The sequence below is a fragment of the Pristis pectinata genome, chromosome 24 (genome assembly GCF_009764475.1).
Source record: "Pristis pectinata isolate sPriPec2 chromosome 24, sPriPec2.1.pri, whole genome shotgun sequence".
Classification (NCBI taxonomy): Eukaryota; Metazoa; Chordata; class Chondrichthyes; order Rhinopristiformes; family Pristidae; genus Pristis; species Pristis pectinata.
In genome coordinates, this window is record NC_067428.1 from 1,975,758 (window position 1) to 2,000,180 (window position 24,423).

The 24,423-nt window shown below is 53.3% G+C and overlaps 2 protein-coding genes and 1 long non-coding RNA gene across 9 annotated transcripts in view; 2 read left to right on the forward strand and 1 right to left on the reverse strand.

Moving 5' to 3' along the window:
- The window catches only part of si:ch1073-396h14.1 (disintegrin and metalloproteinase domain-containing protein 10), a 177,162-nt gene that overhangs the window by 135,675 nt on the left and 17,064 nt on the right, over positions 1 to 24,423 (forward strand). Inside the window, exon 12 of one of the 5 annotated variants that reach the window (XM_052037888.1) lies at positions 23,932 to 24,115. The exons of the other annotated variants lie outside the window; for them this stretch is intronic. Coding sequence (XP_051893848.1) covers positions 23,932 to 24,115 — 184 coding nt within the window. The remainder of the gene's footprint in view (positions 1 to 23,931; positions 24,116 to 24,423) is intronic. 5 annotated transcript variants of the gene reach the window in all.
- LOC127582547 (lipoprotein lipase-like) overlaps positions 1 to 24,423 on the forward strand; it is a 140,591-nt gene that overhangs the window by 51,638 nt on the left and 64,530 nt on the right. The window lies entirely within an intron of this gene.
- Positions 1 to 24,423, reverse strand: part of LOC127582549 (uncharacterized) — a 118,113-nt gene that overhangs the window by 26,796 nt on the left and 66,894 nt on the right. The window lies entirely within an intron of this gene.

Here is a 24,423-nt window from a genome sequence, read left to right on the forward strand (position 1 = left end):
GTGATGTATCCAGATAGGATGCTTTCTACGGTGCATTGGTAAAAGTTGGCGAGAGTCAAAGGGGACATGCCAAATTTCTTTAGACTCCTGAGGAAGTAGAGGCACTGGTGAGCTTTCTTGGCCGTGGCATCTACATGGTTGGACCAGGACAGGCTATTAGTGATGTTCACTCCCAGAACTTGAAGCTCAACCCTCTTGACCTCAGCACCTTGATGTAGACAGGAGCACGTGCACCAGCCCCTTTCCTGAAGTCAATGTCCAGCCCCTTTGTCTTGCCAACATTGAGGGAAAGGTTGTTGTCATGACACCATTCCACTAAGCTCTCTATCTCCTTCCTGTACTCCGACTCATCGCTGTTTGAGATACGGCCGACAACGGTGGTATCATCTGCAAACTTGTAGATGGAGTTAGAGCAGAATCTGGAAAACAGAGAAACCAGTTGGTCATCGGTCATTGAAAAAATGTCAAAATCTATAACTTAGGATGTACTAACTGAGCCACCACGACATTATAAAATGAAAATGGTGTGTGAGAAATTTAAAGTATTTGTACCGACCCTGAGACTGCAACCTTTGACCTCTACAATCTGCCTGCAGGATCTCATCTCCCTTTTAATTCTCAGGTGGTCCTCATTAACGCCCCCAGTGCTCCAGCTACTGACTCCACGTAGGTCCTGAGGAAAGGTTGGGATCTCAAACCCAGCACCAATTTCACCTCCCCCACAGTCCTCCCGTCTGCTTCTGGGACTGGGATCACCTCCACCAGTCAGCGGGCAGCACGGGAGAGGATGCTCCATCACCGAGTCTCCAAAACCCTTCCAGTCACTGGGAGGACAAGCAGACCAATGTCAGCATCAGGACAACATCAGTGCCCCAGTTACACCCCACCCATGTCCTTGGTACCAATGTGACCGCAACACCTTGTTCTTCACCTCTCCCTTCAGGGTGTTCTTGAGCTGTTCAGTGACATGGTTTACAGTGACGCTGGTACAGGGAGACCACATCTACAGTCACAACTACAGTCACTTGTCCCACAGTTGATCGAATCCCTACCAGTACTGCTCTTCACTCTTCTTGGGGATGGGGTGATGTGTGAAGCCACGGGTCAACATCGATTGGAGTTTAGAAGGTTGGGAGGTCATTTACTGAAGCTCAGGTTTCCAAGGGAGATTGAAGGGTGGCTGCAGTGAGGAGGTTCTCCCTAGTGAGGGTATCTAGAACGAGGGTAGATTCAGAACAAGGGACCATCCATTTAAGAGAGGAAAAGGATTTTTTTTCCAGGAGGGTTGTGACTCTTTGGAATCATCCTCCCCCCCTCCAAGCCACGCCCCCACCCCAGCTGTGGAGTCACTGAATGTGCTCCAGATGTTGATTATACTCCAGGTTTTGGGATTGAACTAAAGGGATTCAGGGGGAGCAGGGAGACTGACAGGAGGGAGGTGAGGGTTGGATCAGTGACAATCTCATTGAATGGCAAGGCAGGTGAAGGAGCCAACAGACGGCTCCGGGTTCCCATGTACAGCGATGTACTGCACCCAGCACTTGGGCCTCCTGCCGCTGGCTTCCCAAACCGGCCGTATCCCCACCCTCCCCACCCCACCCCTTCCCACCCTGTGTCCCCCCTCCCCACCCCACCCTTCCCACACCGTCCCCCCTCCCCACCCCACCCCTTCCCACACCGTCCCCCCCCACCCCTTCCCACACCGTCCCCCCTCCCCCCCACCCCTTCCCACACCGTCCCCCCCTCCCCACCCCACCCCTTCCCACACCGTCCCCCCCCACCCCACCACCCCTTCCCACCCTGTCCCCCCTCCCCACCCCACCCCTTCCCACCCCAGCCGTACCCCACCCTCCCCGCCCCACCCCTTCCCACCCGTGTCCCCCCCTCCCCACCCCACCCCTTCCCACCCCGTCCCCCCCCCACCCCACCCCTTCCCACACCGTCCCCCCCTCCCCACCCCACCCCTTACCACACTGTCCCCCCCTCCCCACCCCACCCCTTCCCACCCTGTGTCCCCCCCCCCCCACCCCCCCTTCCCACCCTGTGTCCCCCCTCCCCACCCCACCCCTTCCCACACCGTCCCCACCCCACCCCTTCCCACACCGTCCCCCCCCTCCCCCACCCCACCCCTTCCCACACCGTGTCCCACCCACCCCACCCCACCCCTTCCCACCCTGTGTCCCCCCCTCCCCACCCCACCCCCTTCCCACCCCAGCCGTATCCCACCCTCCCCACCCCACCCCTTCCCACACCACCGTCCCCCCCCCTCCCCACCCCACCCCTTCCACACCGTCCCCACCCTCCCCACCCCTTCCCACCCCATGTCCCCCCCTCCCCACCCTCCCCACCCCACCCCTTCCCACCCCAGCCATATCCCCAGCACGAGCCAACTGCTCCTCTGTAAATGCCCAGAGCCCTGATACCCAGACCTGATGCCCTGGGTCCAGTTGTCCTACCCCCACACCCCCACCAAGCCCACCCCCGGTGCTCTGCCCACTCTCCCAGCAGTGGGCTGTGAGTTCCCTGTTTCCCTTTCCTGGCTGCCACCGCCGCGGTACAGGTGGAGGAACGGTCCTGGTGCCAGGGTAACCAGAGATACCAGGGTAAACCAGCCCAGAGCAGGAGGTGGTGCGACTGTAGGATTAGCTGGACACCAGCTTGGAGAGTCTGCAGGCCCTGCATCTCCTGATCCCAGACAGCTTCTCTCACTGTCCTCAGGTTTCCAAATGCTCTGTTACTCATAGATTCCACAACCTCCACCCCCCTCCCCCCCCCCCCCACCGCCCCACAGATACGAGAGCCAGGTCTGCAGCTCCCTGCTGCTCCTCTGGTTCAGGGTGTGGGATGGCTTAGAAATGGGGATTATTTCTGAGTTGCATTATTTTAGAGTAAAGTTATTTCAGAGAGAGGATAGTTTCAGTGTGAAGGTTGGACTGGAGCAAAACACAGTCTGCTGGAGGAACTCGATGGCTCGAGCAGCATCTGTGGGGAGAGAGGAGCTGTCCACGTTTCATGTCAAAACCCTGCATCAGGATTTGAAACGTCGACAATTTCCTCTCCCCCCACAGATGCTGCTCGACCCACTGAGCTCCCCCAGGAGATTCCAGATTTCAGCAGCTGCGGTCTTTGCGTCTCTTGTTTAGACTGGTGATTGGTTTAGAATGAAGTTTAGTTCAGTGGAAGTGAATGTGACTTCACAGCTGGATTAAAATAAGTTGAAGTGAGAGTCCTGATTAAGTGTGAGTAGCACCGGCTGGCACCCTGATGTGGGAGGTGAGGTGGAAGGATATCGAGCTGTCGTCTGGGATGGGAGACGGTGCGCCGGAGAAATGTCGACCACCATTTACTGGCCAACCAAGGCCGTTTACTTTTGACAAACCTTCCAGCTGATGGATGATCCCAGTGCGGGACATGGCCTCTGTGCAGCCTCATTAAGTTCCCAAATGTTACAAGCTCCAGTGCAAGCTCAGAGCTGACCTTTCTTCACCACTCAGTTTGTACCGTCCATTCCAGAGTGTTCACCCATCTCACAGTCTGAAGAACAGGAGTACTAGCTTGTAGATCTGGCTTGATCCGTGATGCTCAGGCTCTTGGAGATAAGGCAGGCAATGCACAAGGTCCAATGAAACAGCTCAGCATTGTTGTGGCCTCAGGGTGGGACCTGTCCATTTGAAAGACAGTTCAGGGGAGCTGCCGGCCGTCTTTTTGTGGACCTTCCAGAGGCACTGATGCACTTTTGTAGCTGGGTCTGGCCTTAGGCTGTGGACCACAGGCATGGGAAACCTTTCACAGGAAAACAACAAACTCCGGGGGGGGGGGGGGGGGAATGCTTCAGACTAGAAATAAAGACGCTTCATCTGAAGACTTGCAGCTGTTTATCCAACAGAAGTGATGGTGGGTAAGCTGCAGGAGTCAGGGTAGATCCGAGAGCAGCAGAGGAGATCAGGACAGTGCCAGGAGCTGCCATGGGCTGCAGTCCGTTCCACCCCCTTCCTTGGTCAAGTTGCAGCACGATGCTTTCACTTTAGTGAGTCGTAGCCGGACTGATGTGGGCAGAGATTTGTTTCACCACCATTCAATCTGACTCTCTGAACATCAGCCAGAAGCCACTGTCCATCATACAGCATCGTCTGGTTGTTGGCAACAAAGGTCACGTGACCAATTGCCCCCAGTGGCAATTAACATTGATCAATATCAGCACTGGTGAATCACTGCAGCCACTGGGAACCACGATGTGAAGGAAAGGCATTTGTTGAGGAGAAGTGTTTAACCCGACCTTAATGCTTTTGCTTTCCTGCAGATTTCCGGTTATATAAAGGCAGTGAATTAAAATATACGAAAATGTGAACTTTGCAGGGATACGTCAAATAAATTTCAAGGTGAAAAAGTAGTGGTGAGTACCATTGTTCAGGTAACTACTGAGACACGGGCAATGGTAAGATTCACACCTCTGGAACCTTGTACAGATGGTTTATTCTCCCTGTGACAAGATGTATCTATTGTAGGGTCCGTGAGGGAGCAACCTGCTGCTTCTGATCCGCGACCACAGGAAGGCAGTAATAATGCCACTGAGAGTGTTTTGTAGTTATGATATGTTGTTAAATTTCCCTTTTAAAAGACACTGGTTCTGTTCCCTCTTTAGGCTACGTGTATAGTTTATGAGCATTATCAGTGCAGATGTTGGAAATCTAAAATAAAAATAGAAAATGCTGGAAATACTCGGAAGATCAGGCAGCATCCGTAGAGAGGGAATCAGAGTTAATGTTTCAGGTTGATGACCTTTCAACAATAGTCAACATTTCCATCAATTTTCTGCCCTTGTTCTAGTTTTGCTTTAGTTCTGAGCAAGCTCAGGTGTATATGAGAGAGCGGCCACGGCCCCAGCAGTGACGGTGTGCAACTAATCACAGCATCATTCAGACTTTGTAATCCAGCGAATATCATTCAGAGCTCACCGCGGCAGGTGGAGAAATTGAATCAGTTTGGAAGGGACACGGAGCCGGCAATGTCGGTGACATCGTTACCGTAGTAGCAGCCCCGATTTCCTCTTTTCCATTTCCTCAATCACATTCATTCCAGATTCCAAAAATTAGAAGCTTTCCGACTGTGTCCACCCGAGGGAGAGGGAGGAATCTGGGATTCCCCTGAAGCACCAAACTGCTGCCCCTGCTCAGTGTGACCCAGTCTGTACCGCAGGATGTCTGTAACCGCTTCACATCTGATCCTTAAGGCACTAACAGCCGGTGTCGCCTAATGTCATCAGCCTAACCTTCCGTCCGGGACAGGCGGGGGGAGTTTCCATCAGTGGCACCGCGCTCTCCTCAGCCCCTGGCTGGGGGTCTCTGCAGCCTCACTGGAAACGGATCTTCCTTTTCACGCTTGACTTTTCTACTTTAGATCGACTCTGAATACAACGAAACCAACCCCCTTCACAGCCGCTTCCTCAGTGTGGAGAAACTCCTGGACCTGTTCTCCAAGAGGGATTGGAGCGACTACTGTCTGTCCTACCTGCTGTCAGACCGCGATTACAACGGCATCCTGGGGGTCGCCTGGCAGGCGAGACCAGGTACGTTAACCCGGAGCTGGGAGCATTGTCACTCGGGAAGGGCAGGAGCCACACTCCCTGGGGACGGGGGGGGGGGGGGGGGGGAGTCCAGCAGCTGACTGCAGGAGGTTGTGAGGCACCAGGTAACCCCAGCCCGAGAGAGAACCCACAGTCAGGGCCCCACCCCATCAGAGAACTCCCTCAGCTTCGCCCACACTTCACTCGCACTAGCTTCCTCAGTCTCTCAGTCCTGCTGCAGGGTCTCGACCCCAAACGTCGACAGCTCCTTTCCCCCACAGATGCTGCTCGACCCGCTGAGTCCCTCCAGCAGATGGTTTGTTGCTCGGACGTTCTCTCGTTCTCAGTCCTGATGAAAGGTCTCATTTTAAAACATTAACTTGCTTCTCTCTCCACAGCAGCTGCCTGACCTGCTGAGTGTTTCCAACTTTTTGTGTTTTGATGCAAGGAGTTGTGTGGTTTGTGTGTTTATCTGTCTGTGGATGTGTGTGGAAGTCAGTGAGTGAAGATGTATCTGCAATTTCAATTGTGTGTGGGCATCCTGTAATCACAGTGAGTACTTGTCCAGTGAGAAAATACATGCTTCAACATACAGCTGTGTGTAGGGGGCTGTGTGGTGGTGTGTGTGTGTGGTGTGTGACCGTGTGAGGGTATGTGTGTCTCTCTGTCTGTGTGTCTGTGTGTGAGTGTGTGAGTGTGAGAGTGTGTGTGATGTGTGTGTAGTGTGTGTGTCTGTGTGTGTGAGTGCGTGCATGTGTGAGGGTGTGTTTGAGTGTGTGAGTGTGTGTGTGTGAGTGTGCATGTGAGTTTGTGAGTGTGTTTGAGTGTGAGTGTGTATAAGTCCCTGTGTGCCTCCATGAGGGAGAGAACACTTGATTCAGGATGTGTGGTGTAGGGATGGGATTGGCATGGAGGGTTGCAGAACCTCATGGTGCCTGGTTTCAGAGCAGTGGTGGCTGGATCAGAGCGGCGTGGGAACAGAGGGGAGGGGTTTCCGGAAGTTAGGGAATCGGTGTTGATGTCATCATGTTGGAGACCACCAAGCAGAATATGAGGTGTGTTTAGTCTCAACATTGGCAGTAGAGGAGGCTGTGGACAGACGTGTCAGTGTGGGAATGGAAAAGTGAATTAAAATGGCTGGGAGATCCTGCTGGTACAACAGATAAGGGGAGTGTGGTTGATGTCATCTGGCAAGTTGGCAAATTGGATCCAAAACTGGGATGGCAATAGGGCACAGAGGGTGGTGCGGAGGGTGGCTTTTGTGATTGGAAGCCTGGGATCAGTGGTGTACCTCAGCGCTCAGTGCTGGGACCCACACTGTTTTGTCAGCTACTTTAACGATTTGGATATGAGTGTGGGAGGATGTTTTAGATAGTTTGCAGATGACAAAAAACAATTAGTGGTGTTGTGGATAGTAAGCAGGGTGAGGTTTAGGTTAGAGAACCATAATCAGAATCAGAATCAGGTTTATTATCACTGAGATATGACACAAAATTTGTTGTTTTGTGCAGTAGTACAGTGCACGACATAAAGACACATGATGATAGAGAAATGGGGGCTATGTGGGAGGGAAGGGTTAGATAGATCTTAGAGCAGGATAAAATGTTGGCACAACATGGTGGGCCGAAGGGCCTGTACTGTGCTATAGTGTTCTATGTCTATGTCTATGTTACAAAAATACATAAATAGTGAAGAAGAGGAATAACGAGGGTAGTGTTCATGGGTTCACGGACCATTCAGAAATCTGATGGCGGAGGGGAAGAAGCTGTTCTTGAAACATTGAGTGTGGGTCTTCAGGCTCCTGTACCTCCTCCTAGATGGTAGTAACGAGAAGAGGGTGTATCCCGGGTGGTGAGGGTCCTTAATGATGGATGCTGCCTTCTTGAGACACTGCCTCTTGAAGATGTCCTCGATGGCAGGGAGGGTTGTGCCCGTGATGGAGCTGCTGAGTCTACAACTCTCTGCAGCCTCTTTCGATCCTGCAGATTGGAGCCTCCGTACCACGTGGTGACGCAACCAGTCAGAATGCTCTCCACCGTACATCTGTAGAAACTTGCAAGAGTCTTTGGTGACATACCAAATCTCCCTCAAACTCCTAATGAAGTAGAGCCGCTGGCGTGGCTTCTTCATGACTGTATCAATGTGTTGGGCCCAGGATAGATCCTCTGAGGTGTTGGTACCCAGGAACTTGAAGCTGCTCAGCCTTTCCACCGCTGACCCCTCAATGAGGACTGGTGTGTGTTCTCCTGACTTCCCCTTCCTGAAGCCCCACAATCAGTTCCTTGGTCTTGCTGACGCTGAGTGCAAGGTTGTTGTTGCGACACCACCCAACCAGCCGATCTATCTCACTCCTGTACGCCTCCTCATCGCCATCTGAGATCTGACAACAACAGTGGTGTCATCGGTATTGAATTTATAAATGGCATTTGAGCTGTGCCTGGTCACACAGTCATGAGTGTAGAGAGAGTAGAAGCAGTGGGCTAAGGCACACATCCTTGAGATGTGCCTGCGTTGATTGTCAGTGAGGAGGGGATGTTACTACTGATCCGCACTGACTGTGGTCTCCCTGATGTCGAGGATCCAGTTACAGAGGGAGGTACAGAGGCCCAGGTTTTGAAGCTTGTTGATTAGTACTGAAGGGGATTGACGGTGTTGGACACCAAGCTGTAATCGATAAACAGCAGCCTGACTTATGTTTTGCTGTTGTCTAGGTGCTCCAAAGCCGAGTGGAGAGCCAGTGAGATTGTCCGCTGTAGACCTGTTGTGACAGCAGACAAATTGCAGCAGGTTCAGGTCCTTGCTCAGGCAGGAGTAATTCTAGCCATGACCAACCTCAAAGCACCTCATCACAGTAGATGTGTGTGCTACCGGGTGATAGTCGTTGGGCAGCTCACCCTGCTCTTCTGGGCACCAGTATGATTGATGCCTTTTTGAAGCAGGTGGGAACATCCGACTGCCAGCAGCGAGTGTTGAAGATGCCCTAGAACACTCCAGCCAGTTGGTCAGCACAGGTTTTCAGACTCTGTCAGGTACACCGTCGGGGCCTGATGCCTTGCGAGGGTTCACACTCTCGAAGGATGCTCTGAAGTCGGCCTCCGAGACAGAGATCACAAGGTTGTCAGGTGCTGTGGAGATTCGCACAGGTGTAGTGTTGTTCTTCCTTTCCTTGCATGCATAAAAGGCATTGAGCTCATTGGGGGAGTGAAGCATCACTGCTATCTAGGTTGTTAAGTTTTGCTTTGTAGGAAGTAATGGCACGCAAACCTGCCACAGCTGTCGTGCATCCGACTGGGTCTCTAACTTCACATGGAATTGCCTTTGTGCTCTCCTGATGGCCTTCCATAGGTTGTACCTGGACTACTTGTAGGGTTTTGGATCACCGGTCTTGAACGCCACACGTCTAGGCCCTCAGCAGACTGCGAATCTCCTGGTTCATCCAGGGCTTCTGGTTTGGAAAAATTTGGTATGTTCTCAACTGCACACACTCATCCATGCAGGTCTTGATGAAGTTTGGTGATGACCGTGGCATATTCATTCAGTTCCAAGATGAATTCCCTGAATATGGTCCAGTCCAGCAATTCAAAGCAAGTCCTGTAAACGCTCCTCCATCTCCCTTGACCAGACCTTCACAGTCCTCACCACTGGTGCTGCTGCGGTCCTCAGTCTCTGCCTGTATGTTGGGAGTCGAAGTACAGCCCGGTGATCGGACTTGCCAAAGTGCGGGCGGTGAGACGGCACGGTGAGTGTTCCTGTACGGAGGTTGTAGCGATGATCAAGTGTGTCGCTCCTCTGGTTCCTCTGGTGACATGTTGGTGGTAGTTGGTCAGGGCTTCTTCACGCTGTGGCTGGTTGAAGTTCCCTGCAATGATCGGGTAAGGCATCAGTGTGCGCCTGTCTTGTGACTGCTGATCACGGTGCTCAGCTCCTCCAGTGCCAGCCTGACGTCTGCCAGGGTGAGGGGGGGGAATGTCACCGCGACCAGGATGACGGCAAGAGAACTCCCTCCGCAGGGTAGGAACGGATGGAACTTGACCCGCAGATGTTCCGGGTCGGGGGAGCAGGACTGAGACAGAACCGCCACGTCTGTGCACCACGATGAGTTAATCACGAAGCAAACGCCGCCACCTCTGCCTTTTACCTGATGCTGCCGTGCCGTCCGTGCGGTGGGTGGTGCAGCCCTCGGGCTGGAGCACTGTGTCCGGAGTGCTGGGTGTGAGCTGAGTCTCGGTGAGGCAGAGTACACAACAGTCCCTTACGTCCCTCTGGTACTGCAGGCTGGCTCTGAGGCCTTCGATCTTATCTTCCAGAGACTGTATGTTAGCCAGGGGTGGGGTGGGGGGGTGGGGGGAGATGGTGGGGGTATGATCAGTTATGATCGATACTGATCAGTTGGTAAAATGAGCAGAGAAATGCAGATGGGAATTAATCCTGATAAATGTGGAGGTGATGCACTTTGGGAAGAGTAGTGAGAAGTATCTGGACTGCACTGTGATTGTCGAGGCAGAGAAGTCTACTGACCAAGTGCTAGCAGGTGGGGATTGGTATAAACAGGAACTCGACGGTCAGCAGAGACGTGGCGGGCCGAAGGTCCTGTTTCTGTGCTGCATGTCTCTGTGACTCAGTTACAGTGATGGGGATGGACTGACATGCATAGAGGGTGCTTGGTATTATGGGGGAGGTGCTTTGAAGGAGGAGCAAGGATAGGATGGGGGGGGGGGCCACATGTATGTGTCTGAGTGAGTGAGCAAGTGTTTGTGGTTCAGGGGGAGTTACGGTGAGCTGGGTCTAAATCAGGTTGTGTGACACTGTGTGTGGATGTATCAGGGTGTTGCACAGGGGGTGGGGGTGTTTGTGTGTGAATGTATCTGAGGGAGGTGTGTCGATATATCTACACTGTTCCACGGTGGTGGGAGTGTTGCTGGCAGGACCTGCTTTCTATTTCCTCTGTAGGTTGGGTGTGTGGTGGTCTGTCTGTTTGTTGAGGGGGATGGTCTGTAGGTTGTGACAAGGTTGAGCCCTAATCCCATTTATTCCCCCACATTCCCATCAACTCCCCCCGGATTCTGCCCTCACCCACACACTGGGGGCAAGTTACCGCAGCCAGTAAACCTGCCGACCCACACATCTTTGGGATGTGGGAGGAGGAAACTGGAGCTCCTGGGGAACCCACGTGGTCACAGGGGACAATGTGCAACTCCACACAGACAGCGCCGTGAGGTCAGGATTGAACCTGGGTCTTTGGCACTGTGAAGCAGCTACAGGCACAGCGGGCTCTGGAGTGTTGTCAGGGCCAGGAGCCTGTGCTCTCAACCCTCGATACATTGTTGAATGAATCAGATGCCTTGAAAGCTGGTCTCTGTGTCGGGATGGGGTGGGAATCTCAGGGGATCCGAGGTATATCACCCATCCAGCACTTTCCCTCAGAATGGGCAAACATCCTTTCAGACTTGCCTTTGCTCTTTTGTGCAAGCCACAAATCTGTGCCGTACTGTACCATGTGCACCGTGTACACCTTACCGTGTGCACTGTTTCCGTGTGCACTGTGCACATTGTTCCCTGTGCACCCTATACCATGTTCCTGTGCACCGTGTACACTGTTCTGTGTGCACCTTGTACACTGTTCCGTGTGCACCATGTGCACTGTTTCCCTGTGCACCGTGTACACCTGTTCTGTGTGCACCTTGTACACTGTTCCATGTGCACTGTGTACACTGTTCCATGTGCGCCGTCTACACTGTTCCATGTGCACCATGTACATTGTTCTGTGTGCACCGTGTACACTGTTCCATGTGCACTGTGTACACTCTTCCGTGTGCTCCTTGTACACAGTTCCGTGTGCATCGTGCACAACTGTTCCATGTGCACCGTGTACACTGATCCGTGTGCACCATGTACAACTGTTCTGTGTGCACCATGTACACTGTTCCGTGTGCACCATGTACATTGTTCTGTGTGCACCGTGTACAACTATTCTGTGTGCACCGTGTTCACTGATCCATGTGCACCATGTGCACTGTTCCGTGTGCACTGTGTGCACTGATCCGTGTGCACTGTGTACACTGTTCTGTGAACTGTTCTGTCTGCACTGTGCCGTGCTTGTGGTGCTGTCACTTAGGACAGGATATTTCAGAGCATCCACGTCTCTCTGATTTGGTGGGGGGGTGGCCCTCCTGTTGGAGGGGGTGGTGGTCTCTCTGTTGGAGGGGTGTGGTCTCTCTTGTTGGAAGGGGGTGGTCTCTCTGTTGGAGGGGGGTGGTCTCTCTGTTGGAGTGGGGTGGTCTCTCTGTTGGAAGGGGGTGGTCTCTCTGTTGGAGGGGGGTGGTCTCTCTGTTGGAGGGGGGTGGTCTCTCTGTTGGAGTGGGGTGGTCTCTCTGTTGGAAGGGGGTGGTCTCTCTGTTGGAGGGGGGTGGTCTCTCTGTTGGAGGGGGGTTGGGGTCTATCTGTTGGAGTGGGGTGGTCTCTCTGTTGGAAGGGGGTGGTCTCTCTGTTGGAGGGGGGTGGTCTCTCGGTTGGTGGAGGTGGTCTCTCTGTTGGAGTGGGGTGGTCTCTCGGTTGGAGGGGTTGGTCCTCTCGGTTGCTCACTGCTTTGGCTGTGTACCGTGCTACGTAGCCCCACGCTGCAGCTTTGGCACGTTCGGCACCCGTTGCAGCTGCTCCGGTATTCCCTTCTCCACCCCGGACTGGAGTTCCGGAGTAAGAGGAGGGGTTGACGGAAGGGGCAATGACCTGCACGATCGCTGATCCATGCTGTGGGTGTGAGGGGGTGTTCTCGGTCTGAAGGCAAGGTTGTATCCTAGGGACAGTACGAGGCCACTCCTTCCACTGTGGGTCAGGGGCTGATGTATTGGTGAGGAGAAGGACGAGGTGTGTCCGTGTTGGGTTGCTGTTGGCTGCAGACTCGGGGGAGGTCATGTCTTTCAGGACTCAGTGGGGCTTGAGTCACCGAGCCGGTGCTGTTGACTCTAGGGTTAGACCAGCGCAGGGCTCAGCTGGAGAAACAAAGGACTGCAGATGCTGGAATCTGGATGAAAAACACGATGAAGCTGGAGGAACTCAGCGGGCCAGGCAGCATCCGTGGAGAAAAGCAGGCGGGTCAACGTTTTCGGGTCAGGACCCTTCTTCAGGACTGAAGAGAGGAAAAGGGGAAGCCCAATATATAGGAGGGGCAAAGCAGAGCAGCGATAGGTGGACAAAAGAGGGAGGCGGGGTGGGCACAGGGTGGTGATAGGGAGATGCAGGTAAGAGGTAGTGATGGGCAGGTGCGGGGGAGGAGGGGCGAGCAGATCCACCGGGGGATGGGGCAAAGGTAAGGAGGAAGAAAAGGGGGTAGAAAAATGAGAGAGAGGCTGGAAAAAGAAGAGGAGAAGAGGCCTGGTGGTGGGGGGGGGGGGGTGTGTCGGGCAGGGGGAAGGGGGGTGGGGATGCCTTAAAGTGGGAGAATTCAATGTTTCATGCCGTCAGGCTGCAAGGTTCCAAGACGGAAAATGAGGTGCTGTTCCTTCAGTTTGCGCTTGGAATTCTCCTGGCAGTGGAGGAGGCCGAGGACTGACATATCAGTGATGGTGTGGGAGGGGGAGTTGAAGTGACTGGCAACAGGGAGATACAGATTGCGGTTACGGACGGAGCGCAGGTCTTCTGCGCAGCGGTCTCCTAGTCCGCTAAACTGGCCCCATTTCTGGGCTGAGCTGGGCCAGAGGTTTCACCTCCTCACCCAGCGAGACTTGTTTCAGCATCAGAACCATGGTTCCAGAGGGTTTCAACCTCGCTTGTCTGAAAAATAAATCTCCATTTTTGAATCAACCTGGTCTCTCGTGCCCAAATGTCTCGAGGGGATTTGAACCCTTGACCTGCAGAGCCCTAGATGGGTGATGGCAGCTAAACTGATGACAGAGAGTGTTTGTTTCGGTTTTGACCACCCTGTGCAGCTGCCTCTACCGACTCTGTCCTGTCCACAGCACAGAGGTCTCCTGGGGAACAGACCTCGCTCAGAGACACTCAGCAGCACCCTCTCCTCTACCCGGAAGAGATTGTTGAAAGTTGGAGAGATTTTGATCAAGAGCTAACAGTTTGGAATGCAGTGATGTCCGGGGCTGGGCTGGTTGTACCCCTGATGAACACAGCCATCTTTTTCCACCTGAGGTCTGACTCTAACCACTGGAGTGTTGTCCCCCGGATGGCCAGTGTTACTGGGGCTTCCTGACGCCACACTCGGTCAGAAGTGGCCTTGACGTCAGGGGCAGTTGGGTCTCGCCTCACCTCTGGGCTTCAGCTCTTGCATCTGTGCTTTGCACCTGAGGGGTTCTGAGTGAAACCTAACCCAGACGTTGGTGAGGATAGTGCTGCTTGACAGCATCTCTACACCTGGTGTCCATCTCTCTGCCGGAGAGCAGACAATTAGGTGGTAATGACCCGGACTGGATTGTCCTGCTTCTTGTGAATGGGACCTCGCCTGGGCAATTCCCCATACTGTCAATGGACGCCAGTGTTTGTGGCTGTACAAGATGTGCACAGCAGTCCTCAGTACCTACAGCTGGACGTTGGTCTGCTTCTGTAAGCCTGTGGTACACCAGTGCTCCCGGCTGTTTGCTGACGTTACGTGGATTGTATTGGTGCGGAGTTGCGGTTCTGTGATGGCGGGAGCCTCAGGAGGGAGCTGGGATTGATCTGCCACTGGGCACCGCTGTCCTGTGGGCCACCTGCACCAGAAGGAGTGCAGTGTTTGAAGAAGGCAGATACACCCCCACCCTCTCAAGGGGCGGTAAGGATGTGCAATAAACACTGGCCTCTCGGGCGATGCTCTGGTCCCAGGAAGTGACTGGAGAAAGGGAAATTGGCATTGAATCCCTTCCCCTTCCTACCTGCTGTTTCCAGGTTAAAGCTGCTCTCCCTCAGAGGCAGTTCCTGCCTGGGGACCTGGCCATTAACCACCTTGTCCCAGCTCCACACTGTCCCTCTGTCCAACTCCGGCACCATTCACACCCAAGAGTCAACTGCCCTCTGAGGGGGCAAACTCTGGTTTTCTTCAGCTCCTCCATTCAATGCTGAGGACCTGGCCGTAACTTTGAACTGTGGCTTCCCACTGTGGACCCAGGATGCCCTGCCTCCGGACCATGCAGCCCTCAGTCAGCCATCACTGACTAAACACAACCCTTTCTTCTCAGGGACCTCGGCTGGGATCTGCTCACGTACTCACAACAATGGCATGATCACGCTACAGAAGTACGGCGCACACATTCCTTTGAAAATGATCCACATCACTCTGGCTCATGAACTGGCCACAGTCTGGGATCTCCTGTGAGTATATCAATGTCGTGTTTTTAAGTTCCCAGTGGGTACACGTGTGAGGAGACGGTGTACCCAGGGTCAGGGTGACACTGTACCCAGGGTCAGGGTGATGGTGTACCCAGGGTCAGGGTGAGAGTGGCACCCAGGGTCAGGGTGATGGTGTACCCAGGGTCAGGGTGATGGTGTACCCAGGGTAGGGAGACAGTGTACCCAAGGTCAGGATGACAGTGTACCCAGGGTCAGGGTGAGAGTACACCCAGGGTCAGGGTGAGAGTGCACCCAGGGTCAGGGTGATGGTGTACCCAGGGTAGGGAGACAGTGTATCCAGGGGTCAGGGTTGACACTGTACCCAGGGTCAGGGAGATGGTGTACCCAAGGTCAGGATGACAGTGTACCCAGGGTCAGGGTGACCCATGTACCCAGGGTCAGGGAGATGGTGTTGCCAGGGTCAGGGTGACGGTGTACCCAGTCTCCTATGTGACAACAGCAAGTGTGGGGGTCATCGATTGACAGCTCAGTGCAGGTCTCAGGTGGACAAAGCTTGGACCAGGTACTCAGGGTAAAGGCCACACGGCAGGGCTTTCAATGGGGGGATATCAGATTTACTAAAATATCAGGGCCAATGGATTAAAGTGGGACGTTGATTGAGAAGGTGAGAGGGTGTGGGGGTTATCTGACTGAGCGGACACTGGTGAAGTTCCAATATCCTGTGAGATGAACAGATTCCAGGAGATGTGGAGCAGAGGGGAGTGAAGGGAGCTCGGACTCCCACTGCTGAGACAGGGTGGGTGGTGGATCTGCCGTCAGAAGCTGTCAGGTGTCTGTGCTATGGTTCACAGTGAAGCTGTGTAGGTCTGTCACTGCTGAGGAGAGGTCAGATCCAAGGGTTGGTACAAGGGCCAACAGTGACTGCAGAGAAGACTTTCCTGATCAAGTTGCTGTAAGGACAGGTTTTACCCAGAAACTTTTGTATCAGAGTCACAAACAAGAGAGCAAAATAACTCTGGATAAGAAGGGCAAATGATATCACCCCAACATGACCTTAAAGCCAGTGGGATCAGTCACAAGTCCCTGTCCTTTGATGCAGAACCCTTTGAAGGTGAATCTGTCATAGAAACATAGAAACCTACAGCACAATTCAGGCCCTTCGGCACACAGAGCTGTGCCGAACATGTCCCTACCCTGGAAATTACCAGCCTCACCCATAGCCCTCTATTTTACTCAGCTCCATGTACCTATCTAACAGTCTCTTGAAAGACCCTATTGTATCCCCCTCCACCACCGTTGCTGGCAGCCCATTCCCTGCACTCACCACTCTCCGAGTAAAAAACTTACCCCTGACATCTCCTCTGTACCTACTCCCCAGCACCTTAAACCTGTGTCCTCTTGTGGCCACCATTTCAGCCCTTGGGGACTATTCACATGATCAATACCTCTCATCATCTTATATCAGGTCCCCCTCATCCTCCATCGCTCCAAGGAGAAAAGGCTGAGTTCCCTCAACCTGCTTTCATAAGGCATGCTCTGCATTCCAGGCAGCATCCTTGTAAATCTCCTCTGCACCCTCTCTTATGGCTTCCACATCCTTCCTGTAGTGAGGCGACCAGAACTGAGCACAGTACTCCAAGCGGGGTCTGACCAGTGTCCATTGATCTGAGCCCACAGCGGACATTTCCCATAGTAAACTGTGTGAAAATATCTCTCTTCAGGCTGTCTTTAGTTCTCTGAATCTGTGCTCTGGGCTTCGTGATGCTTCACCTATTGGAGACAGTTTCTCAGTGATCACTTTGCTTGAACACAACATGACTTTCATCTGTCAAACCTCCAGGGAGAGAAACTCTCACAAACCGGTCTGATGGAAGAGCGGTCTCGTGGAGGCTGGTCCAATGTTTAGACTGACGTCTGATTTCTATCTTCCCAGCACGATGAGGGTGAAGAATGTGTTCCACCGGAATCTTCAGATTCCCAGGGGAATGGTGGAAACTACCTGATGTTTCCATTTGCTTCCGATGGTCTTGAGTACAATAATGACAAGCTCTCTCCGTGCACGATCCAACATATCAGCAAGGTCCTGATGGAGAGGAAGGACCAATGCTTCACAGGTAAGAGGGAGGCGTTGGATGGGGCTCGATGGAGAGCGAGTCCACGGAGTTCCGATTCCCCCGTGGACAGACAGCTCTTCACCCGACCATCCATTTCCCAGGGTTTGAGCACAGTGACAGGCTAAGTTTCCTGGAATTGCCCTCTCTAACATCAGGAGAAGGCAGAGGCACCATGGAATTTGCAGGGGGACAAAGAGGGGAATCCCCACAGAAACTTCCTCCGAAGATTCGTAATGATCAGGCTGAATTCTTCCTCTGATCCCCTCTAAACCTCCTACCCCTCACCTTAAACCCACACCCTCTGGTCTTAGACACCTCTTCTACGGGGTAAAACGTCTCACTATTTACCCTGTCTGCTGCTCCTGGTAACTTCATTGTACCTCTAACCGGCCGCCCTGCAGGTAGAGAGAGTGTGAGAGTGAGGGGAGAGAGTGTGAGAGTGAGGGGAGAGAGTGTGAGAGTGGAGGGGAGAGAGTGTGAGTGAAGAGCAATGAGCGTTTGAGGTGTGTTTCTGTCTCTGACCTCGGGCGTCTGACCGGTGTGATCCCGCTGTGGTCCTGGTGAGTTTCCCGGTGCGGTCTGGTGTGATCCCAGTGAGGTCCCAGTGAAGTCCCGGTGAGGTCCCGGTGTGATCCGGGTGTGATCACAGTGTGATGCCGGTGTGACTCTGGTGTGGTCCCGGTGCCGTTGCCCTGCGCTCTGTGCTGATGGAGGTGCTTTCACTGCGGGGGAGGTGACACCTTGTGTCTGCTCTCTGACAGAGAGCGGCCGGCCCATCTGCGGCAACCAGCTGGTGGAGGAGGGAGAGGAGTGCGACGTTGGACACAGCGCCGATGATCCTTGTTTGCTATGGTGCCAGTGAATCCAGTGATGGTCCTGTAGACTGAAGCCAGGCCGACAGTGTAGGTAGGCTGCCAACCTTCGACAAACAGCTGTTGCTCCGTGGTCATGGTAACAGAGGGTTGACGTATCCCTCTGACCTGCTCCTCCATCGTCCAATGGTTGTGACCAGACCCCCGCTGTCCATGTATGCTGGGGTATCCATGGGGCGCTCACCCATTCCTCCCAAACTCCCCACAATCCCCCGTCGGTCAACCACTGGGATAAAGCTGGGAAACTGCCTCAGGAACTCCCTTCATCAGGCCACTCCCCACGTGCCCTGGGTTCAAGGCCGATCTCCCATCACCTCTTCCACTTCCAATGACAATCCATCTGTAGTGGTGCCACTGCTCCCTGGGTCACATTCTGCATCTCTCTGTTCACTCTCCCTCCTGCTCACATACTCATTCTCTCCCTCCCTCCCCCCTCCCCCTCCCCCTCTCCCTCTCCCACCTCCCCCCTCCCCCCTCCCCCTCTCCCTCTCCCACCTCCCCATCTCTCCCCTCTTCCCCTCTCTCTCTCTCTATCCAGCACTCTCCCTTTATCCCCTCTGTGTCTTTCTTTCTAGCCCCCTCTCTCCTTCTCCCTCCCTTTCTCGCTACCCCCCTCTCCCCCCCCCCCACCCCAGCAGTAAAGTCTGGGAGACGTAAATTCACAACATCTGGATTTCTGCTTTCCCGATGGTTCCAGTCCAGCTGTGTGATCCATCACTCTGTTCTGTGGGTTTGAGGTCAGTTGATCAGTTGAATGAGGGACCCACAGACTGGGGGGGGGGGGGGTGCAGGGGGAGCAGGGTGTGTGCTGGAAGGAGGCCGCCACCCCCAAAACTACCCAGACAATTTCTTGAGCTCTTGGTTCTTCAAGGAATATGGAATGTCAACTGATCGGTTTGACACCACTCATGTCCCTTATTTCTTGTCATATCTGAAAATGTCATTGTACTCGGACATCTCCCTCCACCGTTGGCTTTTGTGTGGCTGAGTACGCGTTGTGGCCTCCTCTACACTGGGGAGACCAAACGCAGACTGGGTGACCATTTCACAGAACACCCGCGCTCCGTCCGTAACCGCGATCTGTATCTCCCCGTTGCCGGTCACTTCAACTCCCCCTCCCACACTATCACTGATATGTCAGTCCTCGGCCCTCCTCCGCTGCCGGGAGAATTTCCAACACCTCATTTTTCCATCTTGGGACCTTGCAGCCTGACGCCATGAACATTGAATTCTCCCACTTTTAGGTAATCCCCACCCCCCTCCCCCACCCACCCCCCCCCACCAGGCCCTCTTCTCTTCCTCCCTTTCCCAGCCTCCCTCTCTTTTTCCTCTCTCTCCTTACCTTTGCCCCATCCCCTGGTGGATCTTCTCTCCCCTCCTCCCCCGCACCTGCCATCACTATCTCTTACCTGCATCTACCTGTCACCACTCCTGTGCCCACCCTGCCTTCCCTCCTTTGTCACCTATCACCTGCTCTGCTTTTCCCTCCTATATATCGGGCTTCCCCTTTTCCTATCTTTCAGTCCTGAAGAAGGGTCCTGACCCGAAACGTTGACAGCCTGCTTTTCTCCACGGATGCTGCCTGGCCTGCTGAGTTCGTCAGCATCTTAGTGTTTTTCTTCACGCGTAGAATGTCTCCTCCCTCTGGGCCTTGACTGTACAGCCCAGTCCTCGCCCTGCAGAACCAGGTGTGGGAATATCTGCCACAACGGTTGGTGACCAATGACTGAACAGCTGGATCCCAGCGGCCTTCCCTGCAATCACCCCACTGGGTTACAGCCCTCTGACCTTTATTCTTGCTGTGTCCTGTCTGTTACCATATCCCCCCTCACGCCAGTACATCCCCAATGTCCTATGCGCTAATTTTTATTCATCTCTCTTGTGGCACTTCATCACAGACTTTCTGAAAGTCCAAATGCACCACTTCACCTGTTTCCCTTTTAACCACTCTGCTGGTTACGACAAATTTGTCACCAGTTGTCTCCCTGTCAGATATCCAACCTGTCACCTTGTCTGCTGGATGCCTCCCAACGTGTAGCAGTGTGAGTTCATCCAGCAAGGAGGTGATGAGTGGGATGGAAGGTGTGGGTGTACGGAGGGAGCCAGGTGTCCGGAATCACTGAAACATCCAGGTTCAGCAACAACTAGGTCGGCACAGGGTGTGCTGGCCTTCACTACAGGATTCGCCTTGCCCCAATTACCTAGATCCCCGGTAGGACCACACCCAGACTGTGTCAAGTCTGGTCTCCTTAAGGTAAGGAAAGATGTACTTAGGTTAGAGGAAGTGCAGCACGGGTTCAGACAGTGGGTTTGTCATGTGAGGAGAGATTAAACAGTCCAGGACTATACTTGCTCGAGTTCAGAATGAGAAGTGATCTCATTGAAATGCACAGGACCAGACCGGGTAACCGCAGAGTGTCCAGAACTGGGGTCAGTCCCAAAATAGGGGGATGGCCATTCGGGGCAGAGGTGGAAAGAAATGTCTTCACTGGGAGGGAGTGCACCTACCCAAGAGAGCCAGAGATGCTCAGTGGCTGAACATGTTCAAATTCGGGATCAGTGAACTATTGATGTAATGGGAATTGTGGGACTGTGGTTTTTGCGTTGAGGTAAATGATCAACTGTGATCTCACTGAACAGCAGAGCAGGCAGAAAGGGCTGAATGGCCTCTTCCTGCTTCCACGTGTTGAAATCTTCTGATACCCTGAGGTGGTCAGAGTCCTCACGAACTCTGACGAAGGGCAGCAGAGCTGAAACGTTGAGTGTTTCTCTCTTCACAGATGCTGCCTAGGCCTGCTGAGTTTTTCTGGTATTTTCTATTTTGTGTTAGTGCGTCATGCATCGTATCCATCCCAAAACCTTCGAAACTTCGCCTCTGTCTTCAGACTCACCATGCCTTTCACTGAGGACAGGCAGCTGAAGAGGAATCCCACCCCGGAATGGAACAGCCTGCAGCTGTCAATCTACATCACTTCCTTCAGTCAGATCTCCTGTTTTCCCTCCCTTCAGTTGCCTGTAGAGTAGTCGCCGTACAAAGTAACACCGTGGTTGTGAGATTGTGGAGAGTTTCCCCTTATAACTTCTTCTGAGTGAACTGCCTCTGCTGTGTCAGTCTGCAGAGAGTCCCAGAGTCACACGGCATGGAAGCAGGCCATCCGGCCCATCCTGTCCGCACTGACCAAAGGGCACACATCCTATCTCCCAGCAGTTGGCCCTTGGCCTGCTCTGCCTATTCATTTCAAGTCCAAACACTTCCTTTAAATGCTGTCAGTGCCTCTGCTTCCACCACTCTCTCTGGCAGTGTGTTCCGGGTACTCACCGCTCTCTGGTGAAGAAGGTCCCCTTCAGAAACCCCCAGAATCCCTTCTGCCTCACCCAAAACCTGGGTCCTCCAGTTTTACCTACCTCTGAGATGGGGAATAGGTTCCTGCAGTCTGCCCTCTCTGTGCCCCTCCGCATTTTATACACCTCAGTCATGTCCCCTCTAACCCCCTCAGCTCCAGGGAGAACAGACCGAGCCTCTACAATCTCTCCTCATCACTGAAACGTTCCGTCCCAGGCAAAGTCCTGGTGAGTCTGGAGACACAAGGCACTGCAGACACTGAGATCTAGACTGAGAAACAATCTGTCGGAGGAACTCAGTGGGTCGGGCAGCGTCCGTGGGGGAAAGGAATTCTCAATATTTCAGGTCCTCCCATTCCCACACACTTCCCACAACCCCTCCAGCCCACATCGCCCATTCCCATCCCCCCATCAACCTCACCCTGTACCCTAAGGCCACCCGCCTCACCGTCAACAACTTCGCCGAACTTTGTGTCATCTGTGAACTTACTGACCGTGCCTTCCACACCCACACCCACACACACACCCACACTTACACCCACACACACCACCCACACCCACACCCACACACACACCCACACCCACACACCCCACACCACACCCACACACCCCACCCCCACCCCACACCCACACCCCACCCACACCCCACACCCCACACCCCAGACCCACACACACACCCCACCCACACACCACACCCACACCCACACCCACATCCCACACCCACACCCACACCCACACCCAAACCCACACCCACACCCACACCCACACCCACACACCCCACACCACACCCACACCCACACCCACACCCCACACCCACACCCAAACCCCACCCACACACACACCACACCCACACCCCACACCCACACCCACACACACACCACACCCACACCCACACCCACACCCACACCCCACACCCACACCCACACACCCCACACCCACACCCACACCCACATCCACATCCCACACCCACACCCACACCCAAACCCACACCCACACCCACACCCACACCCACATCCACACTCACACCCACACCCACAACCCATCCCCACCCACACCCACACCCACACCCCACACCCAAACCCAAACCCACACCCACACCCACATCCGCTCCCACACCCCACCCACCCACACCCACACCCACACCCCCACCCACACCCACACCCACACCCACAAGCACACACCTTAGGTTTTAAGAATAAATTGGATAGATACATGGACGGGAGAGGTCTGGAGGGTTATGGACTGGGTGCAGGTTAATGGGACTAGTGGAATAACATTTCGGCACAGACTAGAAGGGCCGAATGGCCTGTTTTCTGTGCTGTAATGTTCTATGGTTCTAATTCCTTGAGGGTGTTACAGGAAGTGTTGATCAAGGGGAAAGTGTAGATGTAGTATATTTAGATTTTCAAAATACATTTGCCAAGATACCACATGAGAAACTGGTACATGATTTATAAACACAAGATGTTAGAGTAAGTGAGTTAGCATGGGCTGAAAACTGGATGTCACATAGAAAACAGAGAGTCCTTTTCAGGGGTGTAACTGGTGGAGTACCCCAGGGACTCCTGGCCCTTGATTAATGACCTGGAGGAGGGAACAAAACGCAAGGTTTCCAAGTTTACCGATTATACCAAAATAGGTGGAAGGGCACGTTGTGAGAGGACATTGCGATTCTGCAATGGGATACAGATAGAGAGTGATGTGGAAACCTGGCAAATGGAGTTTAATGTAGGTAATTGCGAGGTCATGTACTTCAGTAAGAGGAATCAAAAGGTGAAATGTTATCTGAAGGGAGAGAGGCTGTACTCCACTCACTTGCAGAGGGATCTTTGTCCTGTAGTGTATGAAACACAAAAAGCTAGCAGTAGTTGAGAAGGAAAGTGCATTTAAGTCTTTATTGTGAAGGAGTTAGAATTTCAGAATAGGGAGGTTTTGTTTCAGTTTTACAGGGTGTTGGCGAGGTCACACCCAGAAAACTTAGCACAGGTTTGGTCCCCTCACCTGAAAAAGCATGGAGTAGCATCGGAAGCAGTCTGAAGGAGATTCATCAGGGTAATTCCTGAGGTGAGAGGGTTGTCCTATTAGGAGAGGCTGGACAGTTCGGGTCTGTATTGCTCAGGGTTTAGAAGAAAAAGGGGTGACCTTATTCAAACGTACAAGATCCTAAGGGTAGATGTCGGGATGTTTTCACTCATGGGACAATCTCCAACAAGGGCCCCTGGATAAAAGGTAAGGGCCGGTCATTTAAAACTGACGTGTATAGAAGTTTCTTCTTGGCCAGTAGTGAATCTCTGGAGTTTCTTGTCCCTGAGGATGATGGAAGCAAAATCATTCAATGTATTAAAGGTGGAGGGAGGTGAATATTTGAAAAACAGAGGAATCGAGGGCAGTGGGGAACTGGCACAGAAGAAGGGTGGAGGCCAGTATAGGTCAGCCATGATCTTATTGAATGGTGGGACTGGCTCGAGGGGACGAGTGGCCTCCTCCTGCTTCTATTGTCTGTGTCCTTGCATCCCATGATAATGTCGAGATGTTCTGTAATCGTGCGACGTATTTACTTAGCATATTTAAATACACCATAAGTGTTGGATTATCATCTGTAAGGTCCAAATCCAAATGCAGCCTTCTCCCTCACACTGTAACACAGCAGCACTGACAGCTGGAACTGGGAGTGGTTGCAGTGTGATGCATTGTGTTTGGCGTTTGGGTATCTGTGCTAACTCAGTGTAAGCCCCCTGTTGCTGTACTTTCTGTGTTACTCCTACAGTCCAAGTCAGGGAGCCTGCTGTGGGCCCCAGTGTGTGCTGGCACCTCAGCACCAGCGGTGCAGAGAGGAGACAGAGTGCGCCTTTCAGAGTGGCTGTGATGGAGTGAGCCCTATCTGCCCGGACTCTTCTCCCAAAGAGAACCATACTCTCTGCAACCAGGGATTGCTGGTGTGTGTGAACGGGGTGAGTATGTGATCTTGGTTCACACTGTCTGTCGCCAACGTGTGACACCACGGGTGCTATCAGCTCGATAGTTTTCACGACCCCCAGGTCTTTCATTCAGCCTGCAGAGCGGGGAGAGGTCCGACATGTTCCTGTAAAACCCTGGAATTAAACAGGGGGACATAGAGTTATACAGCATGAGTCCTGAAGAAGGATCTCGGTCTAAACGTCAATTGTTTATTTCCCCTCCGTGGAGGCTGCCCGACCTGCTGATTTCCTCCAGCACTTGGTGTGTTGCTCCAGATTCCAACATCTGCAGAATCTCTTGT